This window comes from Lutzomyia longipalpis, chromosome 1 (assembly GCF_024334085.1).
Source record: "Lutzomyia longipalpis isolate SR_M1_2022 chromosome 1, ASM2433408v1".
NCBI classification, from domain to species: Eukaryota; Metazoa; Arthropoda; class Insecta; order Diptera; family Psychodidae; genus Lutzomyia; species Lutzomyia longipalpis.
Genome location: NC_074707.1, coordinates 7,282,798 through 7,294,862, shown reverse-complemented (window position 1 = coordinate 7,294,862; position 12,065 = coordinate 7,282,798). Strand labels below are relative to the sequence as shown.

At 35.3% G+C, this 12,065-nt stretch overlaps 1 protein-coding gene across 11 annotated transcripts in view; it reads right to left on the bottom strand.

Annotated features, from left to right (window-relative positions):
* The window catches only part of LOC129786103 (neuropeptides capa receptor), a 39,206-nt gene that overhangs the window by 5,797 nt on the left and 21,344 nt on the right, over nucleotides 1–12,065 (bottom strand). For all 11 annotated transcript variants that reach the window (XM_055820941.1, XM_055821000.1, XM_055820932.1 and 8 more), the window contains exons 5-11: nucleotides 10,949–11,148; nucleotides 10,618–10,794; nucleotides 8,296–8,367; nucleotides 7,091–7,135; nucleotides 6,884–6,983; nucleotides 1,767–1,935; nucleotides 304–420 (exon numbers count right to left, since the gene is read on the bottom strand). In XM_055820941.1, the coding sequence (XP_055676916.1) occupies nucleotides 304–420; nucleotides 1,767–1,935; nucleotides 6,884–6,983; nucleotides 7,091–7,135; nucleotides 8,296–8,367; nucleotides 10,618–10,794; nucleotides 10,949–11,148 (880 nt within the window). The remainder of the gene's footprint in view (nucleotides 1–303; nucleotides 421–1,766; nucleotides 1,936–6,883; nucleotides 6,984–7,090; nucleotides 7,136–8,295; nucleotides 8,368–10,617; nucleotides 10,795–10,948; nucleotides 11,149–12,065) is intronic.

Here is a 12,065-nt window from a genome sequence, read left to right as displayed (position 1 = left end):
TAATATCCTTTTAGACGGAAACCAAGCCACATCATAACAGAATTCTTTCGCAATATTTGTAGAAAATTTCTCTCATAACGTAATTTAATTTTATCTCTATAAGAGATTTATGAAGCTCTTATGAAAAGCTCACCTTATGTAGTTCAAATAAAAAAAAAATCTTTTGAATATGGATGTTCCTGTGGGAGGGTGGGTTTGTTCATAAATCGTTCCACCCCTATTGGCAGTTTGTGGTAAATCACACCGCACATGGGCCACATCGGCTACATATAGTGAAGTAAATTGTTCAATTAAATATCTCACCTTAATTGCTTCACCAACATCCAATCTTTCCTTCCACTTCACACTGCTGGAGAATCTTTTTCTTGACTCCTTGTACCGTGAGTACCTCTTGCTGGGCATTAGGGATCTCACACGTATCTAAAAACACCAAGAATTGAAAGCAATAATGTATGTTGTATTGAAGATAGTTTTATATACAATCAATATATAAAGTCTCCTAGGGGATTTCTCACAGGAATTTCTTGCAGTGCATTTCAAAGATTTGCAGCAACCATCAGTATTATTGTGCGGGAGAAATCGAGCATAAGACCTTTCTATATATATCTTTTACTGTTTATCCGTGAATTCTTCTATAAAGTCTTTCTTTTGTGGCATGAAAGACTTGAGGGAGAAGATAAGTGTAATATCTTGGGAGATTTTGTTTGTGGTGAATTGGAATAAAAACTTATTTCAACAGAGATTTCATTCATGAAGGATTTGGACGATTTCTTTACGTTCCGTAGTCCAGGAAAATTTAAGTTTTTTGAGGCAAAATCCTAAATATCAATCTCGCAAGTTCTTTTCCTCCTCAATGGGTTAGAATAAAAACCAACAGAGTTTTTTTGTGAGCGTACAAGAACTCATATTCTTGGAAAAGCTTCTACTATAGCAAGGATGTTTAGGAAATTCACGGAAAATTATTCTAAAATCTGAATACGTGCCCTTGATAAAAACAGCCCCTGTTGAATATTTTAGAAAGACAAAGAGGTAGCTTTTTTTTCGCTTCGAGATAGCAAAAGGGGACGATGGTATGGGACTTAATTTGTTACCACCCTCTTGGTGGCGGTGTGGTAATTAACATTGCGTGAATTGGTGCGATTGTATGTTATGTGATGTATATGAAATTGAAACACTTTCGCAAGGCACTTAATTTAAATGAAAGATTACTTTTTAATTGATTGAACATGGAGGTCTACACACCGCGACAAGAAAAGTGGAGGGATGTTAATTGATGATGGTCACAAGTTGCAGGTTTGATGGTGGAACACCGCGCAATATGAAAAGACGTTGGCAATTGGTTTATTTGTTGGCAGAGGTTTCTTTAGTTATTTTCATTAATTCAACTTTACACAGAAGGTGTCTCGGTGGGGATGCAAGAATAACACAAGGGTGCCCCAAGTAAATATTTTAGTTGAATTTTGATGCCTGGAGAAGTTGATTTTTCGTTTATTCATGATGCTAAGAGCTCTCGAGCATAAGCTTTTGGGATGAAAATGTGCCATTTCTCTGCCAACCCTTCCTTTTCATCCCTTAAGCTTAAATCACTTTCTGGGGCAGGCAGTGCCACTTGCACTTTGGAATATGAGAGTGTAATGGAAAAAGCGCGAGGGTGGGTGATGGGTAAAATGTAAAGGAAAACATTTTATAAAGCATCACGAAAATCATTTTCTATTGCACTGACTGATGATGGATTTATGTGAATAAAATTCAACAGCACCACTTACCAAATGAGAACTTTCGCATCCGCCTACAATTGTGGTTTCCCTGAAGCTTGAGTGGTCGGTGGAAAAGCCGTTGTTGTGAAAATAGCTCGCCTTCCGTCCACAGAGGGTCTCTTTGAATGCGATGCGATAGCGATGTGACATTACATTGTATAAAATTGGATTTATTGTGCTGTCGAGTAATCACCGTCAATGTGTCCAAAATTATGGGCGGGGAGAGCATGTAAATGGAAAAGAAAAAGAAAACACAAACAGTAGGATTAGTGTTATAATCTCCACGCAACAATTTGGGGTCGAAATCCGATTAATTAAATGCCAATTCACAAATCGGATAAATACGCATGTAAAAAGTGCTCCATTACATTTTGAATGTTGTCTATATAAGTAGATTAAATAAAGGGAACATGACATTCATTCTCACCATATCCCAAAGATTTAACACAGTCATACCTCCCTTGGCTAATGTTCTCCACCAACATTGCGGGTGGAACACGTATTTACACAGAGATAAGACAATAAATTATATCCGCAGTAAATTAGCTTTGTATATATGTATCTTGTAATATGCGAGAAATGCCCCAAAAGATAAAACTCTCCAAAATACCCGTCAATATCCTTGACAAATATACACAGATGCAATAAACGAGGGAAATGCCTGTATTTTCAAAATCTTCCCTTTTGTGTACCATTGGTAGGTGGTTCACTTAAAAGTTACCAAATAGCCCATAAAGCCACACACGCACCAATTTAGGGGAGCAATGAAGGGTTCCAAATTGAGAAAACTTGCTAAATTCAGATCGTCTGGCCGGAAAATCGCCGTAGAAGCCACTTGATCTACTTGTGCGAAGAATATGGTTTGTGTAGCATTTCAGAAGCTTTACTTTTCCTTGTGCTTTTCATTCTACAACTACATACTATTACTACTACACATTCTGTGAGGAGCCATGCCAAAGAGGATTAATACCGTATTCAAAAGAAGAATTCAGCAGCTGTAGTATCTAATGAATATTTCATATCAAAAGTATGAGAGAGCAAAAAGATTTATTTTTAAATAAAATTTCTCAAATTTACAATTTAGATCTTTTGTTATTATAATTGAAAGCTCAAAATCTTAATGGCCACATACATAGTTATAATAAAGAAATATGTAGGTAGAATCTAATTTAAAATATGTAAGTAATTTAATAAATTTAAACCTTCTAGAAGACGAAGAGAAAAAGTAAAATGTTGCAAATGTAAGACGGAATTTTATTCTCCAAAAAACCATTTCTTATAACATTGAAAATAAGTAGAGCTTTCAAGCACCCCAAAATCATTGGAAAAAGCTCTCATTATAGTCAAGTAGAGTGTGTATACATACATAAGTGAAGGGTGCGAGTTAATAAGAAGAATCTACAATGCCAATGACGAAGAGAAGGATTTCATTTATAGACGCTACGGATTACATTTCTCCACAATCGAGACTTTTCCTCGATAGGAACTCTGTATGTACTACGTATACATATCTTGAATTTCCCGAATGAACCACAATATTGGCCGAACAGTGGTTATTGACTAATTTCTCTTCATCTTACCCTATTTCTGTATATATTCAACGTAAATCCCAGCTGAGGTCTCTTGGGGTGTCAGAATATTTGCTTGATTTCATCGAAATTGTATTATTGCCGAACCCCATAATTACTGCATATATTTCATCAAAATACCTCCACCCACACACATATCAGGGGAAACAAACTCAATCTCAAGTGGGTGGTTTGTGGCTTCAGCATGTAATATTTTTTCGTCAATTGTTTCTTGGATTTTTCCCTAGTTGAAGGATATTTTCCATCTGGTTGAGTGTTGAAGGAGCGGAGACAGCATCCAAATGCTCTGCTAGATCAATTTTCCCTTCACAGTTCTTTTTCTCTTTTTTTTTCACTCGCCATCGGTTAAAGTAAATAATTCACTATATCTCTCCCATTTTATCTCATCAGTTTGAGGATGAGGGAAGACCTATCAAACTTATGATTGGTCTCCTGACTTTTCTCCCGCCTTTTTAGAGAAGGGTCCATCCACACACACACACATATGGGGTACCCCAAAAGTACGAGGTATCATTAAGAAGTGGCAGCATATCTCATCCACACATCAGAAAATTGCTCCCCAGACAGTTACTTAGCTCCAATATTTGAAGGTGATCCCGGATGGGAAAATTCTTTTGGGACATCATAGCTCCAGGGAAAATAAATGAGCTTTTTTTTCTCATCATCCCTCAAAACAACTACAGTGTGTGTGTCCTTTTTCTGGTGGGGACTCTTCTCATCTTGCCGAAATGCTATTATTTAGTGTGAACTTAATATAATACATAATATACCTAACGTATTGTGCCACTCTTAACAGTAAATTTTGCTTTTGGCAACAACATAAAACCCATATAACCACAAGGATACGTTTTCTCATGGGCAAGGATCCTCTGTGCCTCTTTCCTATCTTCTAAAGGGGTTTATCATATTTTATCAAATGCTTCAATTTTAAAGCATACGATTATCTTTTATTTGTATAATCTATTTTGGGGCATTTTAGAGTCCATAAGTAAACAAAAGTTCGTAAAAGAGTGATTTAAAGTTTATATTTCTGTGTAAGTCTTTATACGAAGAGATAAGAGATTCGTTATGAAATTTTGTGATTTCTTAAGAAAATCTTTCGCCAATTCAGCATATTTTCAAACTTTCTTATGTCGTCATCGTGTTTCAATGTGGATGACCTATAATTCTAGTATGAAACACCCTCCTATATCTTCCTTGAGCCATCTTTGCCACTCATTTTTCCACCCATATTCGAACGGATATCCCCATTGTTGTGCGACACTTGCTGAGAAAGCATCATTGTGCGAATGATGACCGCAGTTTTCCACTCGAAAAATCATCAAGGAAGCGTGAAAGTGTGTGATATAAAATATTAGTTCACCTCACACTCATAAGATTCTGCAATTCAACGGTCTGATGGCTTCCTGAACCCGCATCCATTCAGTGCAGGAAATGAAAATGCATTATTTGTTTCGTTTTGTTTCACTTTGCTAAAATATGGGGAATTGTTAATTTGAAAAATTTCCTCTTCACTGGTTGGAAATTTTCTCCTTTTTAAATGTTTTGCATTTTCCTCGAAAATTTCTCATTGTTTTATGAAATGCGGGTTATTTTTTTTTTCCACAACTGATATCTGTTTTGTGCATTTTATAGTTTTTCCATGAATTTTCCCGCCATTTAAACAGAAAATGATGCAGCACATATGCAATAAAAGGACCAATGTTGGTTACATTTGCATATTTTCTTTTGTCTCTGTGACAAGAATGGTCCTAAAAATATTTTTCATGTCTTTTGTCTGTGCTGAATGAAGAAAACTGATCGATTTTCATCCCTTCCAGCTAAACGTGACTGGTTGAGCCTTGAACTTGGCATTTTGTGGTAACATAATAAAGTTTCCCTCGCATTTCAGTTCTCACTTAAATCATGATAGTAATAAACTTTCTTCTTCCTCAACAATCAACGACAGTTCTTTTAATTTATGAACTTTATTTGGAGCTGCTTTTTTATACGTTTGAAAATCAAAATTGACGGAATTTCACATTCAGAGAGGAAAATTGTCAGCATTTTGGCATTTTATTTTTTGAAAAATTCTTTATGAGGTCATTGAAATTATCTAAATAATTTCTTATCTCCCAAAATAATCTTTCAAATAGCTTGTGGTATAATTTCTCATCTTCATGGTGGAATCTCATGACATAAAAATATAATAAATGGCCTTCCCCATCCATCTTGCATCGGTGGAAGTTTTCAAATTCAACTCTCCTTATCAAAGTTTCAGAAAGGAAGTAGGTACTTTTAAAAGAGACCACTTGTCTTATTGCTCGGTGTAAGTGACTATGGGAATTTTATGTTGGAGCAATTTGTTGATTTCCCCTTAGTATTGTCTTTTGTAAAATTTTCAAGTTATTAATGATCCTATAGCGAGATGATGGATTTAAGTTTAAAATGCCATTCATCTTTAAAATCAATTGATTGCACCATTGTTCTCGGTATGTACAACTGAAATACAATATATAGCACAGCGGGGGAAAATTGATCCATATAGCAGCAGGGTGAAAGACAAAGAATCTATATAGTGGATTACGTTGCCCAATGGGTTGCCACAAAAAGAGAGACACAGAGAATATGCAATGATGTTTGCTTTAGAAAGTCACTTTGGGTTTTATACGCGGGTGACGGTGGAAAATTGGAGAATTTCCGATGGGGTTGTGCATTTGAATTATATCGCCCATCACTTTTGTAGAAGTGTGTAAGGGTCGTGAAGGGTAGAAAAAAAAGAAGCTTTTGGGCGATGGAAAAAAATCACTATATTTGCACAGTATGGCAATTTCACGATTCAGCGATTGTGTGAAGACGCTGATTGCCCTGATCTGCTGGGATAGCTTCATGGTAGAAATATTGCTCTTGCATTTTCACAAGAAACACCTCGCAAAATTCACATGGAGAGGCACAACAACGGAGCGATTGTGTGAAAGTAATTTCACATGCTGCATACCCAAAATATATGGTGTGGCAAATAATTTCTGACCATTTTTCTAAAGTTTCTGCTAAAGTATCTAACACAAGAACACAAACTCATAATTTATCGTAGACCATGAAATTGCGGCTGAAGACTAAACTCTTGTACGAAAATATACAAAGAAAAATGAGTTTTAAACCCAAACTTGAATAGTTATAGTTGAACTTTAAAGATTATATAGATACCTACAAACTTTTTACTAAACCATCCTAGAGTTACCAAAAAGATGAGAATTTCGTAGGGCTTTCTCCAGTGTATATGTAAACACTTGGAGCATGGCTTGATTTGTGGGATTTCATTTGCAAGCCGGATGGATTTTCAGTTACCTCCGGTTCTTCTGTTACCAACACTCACCCAGAGAAGGCTGTCCTACACTTATTTCCTTTTTTTTTCGGGTCTTTTCACCGGCAATCCCGCGTGACATTGGACTGTTTTTCTATGTTACCTAAACCCACTTTTAGCTTCCATGTGACTATGTATATTTTTTTTTATACCACCCTCCCTCTTCCCCCATGTAGCATCCTCTAGGTACTCACCATGAGATGTAATAGAGCATTCCACCGGATAAAAACAGCCACTCATTCACGATTTCAAAATAATCCCAGTTGCGACCGTACAAAAACAATAATCTTTGTGCTGTTGCGGGATCATGGAAAGAAAAGAAGAGAAAAGCCGTGAGATAAGAGAAAAGAAATACGTATAAATTATAAAATGGGATGAAAATATTTTGAGGACATACTTACCATGAAATGGGACCCAACACACGAAGAATGTAATAACAACAGCGGCTGAAAGGAAAAAAAAATAAAGAAAATAAAATTGAAAGTAAAGATATAACGAATTCATCACAATTTAGAAAGTACGGTGTCCATTTTCAGTGAATTGTCATTTGAGATACCCTTATTTTTAACTCAATGTCCTTAATTACTTTTTGACCCGGAAAATGGCCTTGTAAAATTTAAGAGGGATATTTTCCTTTCCATCTTTCACTTAAAAAACAGTTTACTTGGTCTCTTTAAAGAGGTAGACATCCCCAAAAAAAAGTTTGATTTTATTTTTGGCAATAAAGTCCTTGTAAGAGTTATTGCACATAAAACGAGTAATCTGTCTGCGTAATCATGAAGGAAAAATTCAAAAGGTGTCTGGTCCATAACAGCAGTTATCAGGTGGTATTTTACATATACCACATTTTAATTCAAGAGATCATATAGCAGAAGATTATAAATCATTTATCCTACACCCTTTACACGAATGCCATGTGATTTAACATTTCTCTTCAGAGATATGGCATGCAAATTATGCCAAATGCTTTAGATGTGCTGGGGTTTGTAAAAGACAAAGTGATATGAGATGACAATGATGCTCGTCCTTAACGTTCCATCCAGAGATTGTCTTTGATTGTCACTCCATCAGCTTGTGCACCATTTTTTGGGTCATTGACGACATTGTCATGCAGGAAATATCAGATTATATCTCTTCCCTTTTCTGCGTTTCATTCACATGATTCTTGAAAGTAATTTTCGTGAGAGTATGCCTTTTTTGTAAACTCTCACATTTCTTTTCATCCACGGGGGTTCGTTTAGTAAGAATATGTGTACACATACATAGCGCAAAAAGGGAGCATCCTTCGTCGCATAGCATATAGCTTTAAAAATCTCCTCATTTTCACGCGCTCATTGTCTCATGGTGTGATTTTTCAATTTTATACTTTTTCATCTTCCGATGGCGTGTCACTTTTTTTCTACCCTATTTCTAGCTTCTCATTCTGATAATGACGATGTCAACGAGTGGAAGTAATTTACAAAGAAGAATCCCCCCATCATAGATCTTTTCTTTGTCAAAAAAAGGGAGAAGAGCAATTGGCAAAAATGGGGAAAATAGAGGGGAGGTGATTTCTCTGTGAAAATAAAGTGTTATTGCAATAATTAAGGACAAACAATAATCTCACCTAGCATTCGAATGATTGCTTTCCGTGACTGTGTCTGCCTGGATTCATTATGAACCGATCCCTGCTGAACACCTGCAAGTGTTAAGACGAAAGCTGAGAAAATGTCTTGATATTTCTTTCATGTCAACATATAACATCATTTCTATCTTTCTGCACCTTCATGTCAATTGATGTGAGATGAGAGACACGAGAGACTTACCAAAAGTTATATAACAAAATAGCAGCGCAAGGAAAACTCGATAAAATTTTCTCCATTTTCCACAATGAAAGGGAAAGCGTCAGACAATAAACTCTTTCAATATAAATTCATGGTGGTTGCTTTTTCTCGTTTTTTTTCGCGACATTCCCACCCAGCTGGGAGTTGGGGTAAATTTTCGGGGATCCCGAGAAAATGGGATCGAGGAGAGAAAAAAAGTGGGTAAATTTCGTTTCATATGGGGTAGAATATGGATGTCTTTTTGGGTACATAATTTAATATGTTAGCAGTTTGAATATGTTTACGCTCCACTAGATGTTTTCCCCTTTTGACACCACACAATATCATAAAATAAATTGTAGTTTTTACTTCGGTAACATCAGGTCGGAGGTTGCTGATACGTACGAAATACTTATGTACTCAGCTAAATGGTTTAGTTGTAAAAAATTTATAAGGTGTATTATCTTTATTCGTTTAGAGAAAAAAAAAAAGAATAAAGTAGCACGATTTGCATTTCCTTGTTATTATTATGATAAAATGGAAAATTTATGTGGATGGAATTAGCAGTTTTGATTACGAGCGTTAAAGAATAAATGCTTAAATTCCTCAAAATAATTAAAACATTATTGGTCAAAATCTGTGTTTCATGCATATTCATTAGTTTAAGCGTAAATTCTCCCACTTCCAATTTAATTGCTAACCGATAAAGTGTGTAGTAAATTTGGGATGCATAGAATTGAGATGAGTCCGGTAATTCTATACCGTAATATGTACATATATAGGAACATGAGAGTGATGTAGAGTTAGCGGAGGTCATTTATGGCGCCGATAAAGCCACCCTGTCACCCCCAATGACTTGGGTAATTTATCCTCCATCCCTCTGTGGATTACTGTGGGTTGTGCCCGCTAGCATTCAATTCGTCGCAATTTTCCATTTTCCCGCATGCTTCCAATTTATCAATTACATCTTTCGATTTCGATGAATTTTCGTCTTTGCAATTTTCCAATACACTTAACAATATCCTTCCCTGCCACCCCTATAATACTCTCGCAATTACTCTGTTAATGATTTAAATTCGCCATATAATAAATCTATGAAAGGTTTTGTTTGATTTTTAAGGAAAAAAAACGTCCTTAAAAATAAAACGAAGCTTTTCTTCACAAAATTGGGGGTATAATTTACAAAGAGAATTTTATTGTAATTGCTTTTCTCCTTTGTTCATTGTTAACCTTTTCTTGTTCTGTTAATAAATGGGGTGAAAACTCACAGTGTTTCCCCACAACTTTATGACAAGCCCACAACAGGTTTCATTATTTTTTTCTTACCCCAAAAAACCCTAAGTTATGTAAAGCATCCCCAAAAAGTTTTCCTGTTGTGTTTTGTCAAAGGGCGGAAATGCTTTCTTCTCATTTAAACTTTAACCCACCCCTTTAGTGTGATTGCTTTTACTGTTTGTTAACTTTTCAACAAACAAACATGTTAAAAGTTTATTTTTAAATTGAAATGAATAAAAAAGAAAAAAACATGGAATTAATAAAATACGTCAGATCCTTCAGAGATGAGTGTTTTAAAGATTTTTTGAAAATTATTTACACAGGATATGATTTAATGAGCTCCAATTTCAATTCCAAAAATTTGGCATAAGCCCAGTAAATCGAAATGATTGGTGAGCATAAATTTACCATGACCTTCCTTTCTAGCCAAAGGGATTTTCATTTTCATGGTAAAATAAACATCAATAAATTTTTTTTGCGAAAAAATGAACAATACAATATTCCACCCAATTTTGGCGACATTTTTTCTACATCATTGATTACATGATTCTTTCAGCAGAACATGATCCGTGTATGTTTAGAATTTCACCCCAAACTGCCGTCGTGAAGGAGTTTCGATTTAATTATATGCTTCTTAAGTAAATTTTATTAAATTCCAACCACGCTTTTTGTAGTAACGAAAAATGTGATCAAAAATATAATATTTATATCTTGTACATTATGTGAGACATGATGTTGCAGATTTTTCATGCATATTACCGTCACTTTGTATAAATTATGTGGAAAATTTCGTAATTGGGTAAATGGTAAAGTGTGCTTGATGGTGCACCAGAGGATGCAAAATAACTCACCGAGAGCAACAGTGTGACGGGTCCGTGAACGTATCCTGAGCCCTATCCTTGTGTACAACACCACAATGACGACCATGGGAACGACGAAAAAGATGCATGTCGACAGTTCCCAAAGTGGGAAACCTTCTGGATTTTCGAGCATGGCACAGAATGCGGAATCCAGTATGGTACTGTTGTCTGCCAAGAACACCGAGAGTTGTGAAAATATTGAAGGGGAAGAATGTGAAAAATCTCAATGATTCCACATTAGAGATTTTTCAAGGGATGGGAATCCGAAAGTATTTCATTGGAAGGAAGAGGTGAAAGGGAAACAAGAGAGATAAGAACTTACCAGGCGGGTAGTCGATGTAGTCGATTTTTGTGAATATTCCAAAAGGCACAGCACTGAGAAAGCTCACCACCCACAATGCGCCAATAATGCGAACTGCCCGCTTGAAACCGCTCATCGTGTACAAGTGAAGGGGGTGACAGATGGCCAGAAAACGTTCCATGGTGAAAGCTACTATCGTCAGAACCGATACATAAGTCGATCTATTTGTTTTTTTGTGGTATGGAAGTATAAAAAAAAGAAAGAAAGTGGTCACGATTTGATTCTAGATAACTGACACCCACACACTCATTGTTCTTTTTTTTTGTTTTTTTTTATATTATGTAAAAAATAAAAGAGGGAAAAATATGAGATTTGTGACCGACAATCAATTCCACATAACACCCTTCAATATTTCCATCATGCATGTCTATCCCATACAACTTTTCCTATTATGGCTTTCATTTCCCAAGAGAAATCATCACATGAAAAGTAAATCAATATAAATATTAATACCTACAGATCCGGTAGAAAAGTTGCTTCTTTATTGCTGCAAACGTGCGTACATATTTTTATTTTGCTTAGTAGGTATACCTACTTAATAAATTCAACAAATTCCTCTTCGAGAGTTTACGTATATTAAATACATAGAGATTATTATGTTTATTTTCAATCAATTACATTTTTCCCAAGCGTGTACTTAGCTGTGAATGTGGAAAGATTGTAGTAGTTTCTACTACAAATCACAAGTGTAAGGTCTTGTAACAAGTTGTATATAAATACTTATGATTGATGTGATCAATTAGCTAATCAATATTGTATCTTAAACTATTCTAAACGATGATTTTATCAAAATTACCTCAATAAATCATAAACTTAATCATAAAGCTAAACGATCTGTATTTATTCATGTGTTATTGAAATGGTACAATAAAAATTGTCACTGTCAACGTATTTTGTAGCAATATCAGTGTTGAATAAATGATATGCTATATTCGATATGCTGCTACATTACATACCCATTGACAGTGACATGGCAACATATATTTCAGATTTTCTCTCACTCTTGCTTTCAAAGTGTGATGAATTCATACTGAAAGATTTACCAAGATTTATAACGAAAATAAAGTATTTAAGAAGA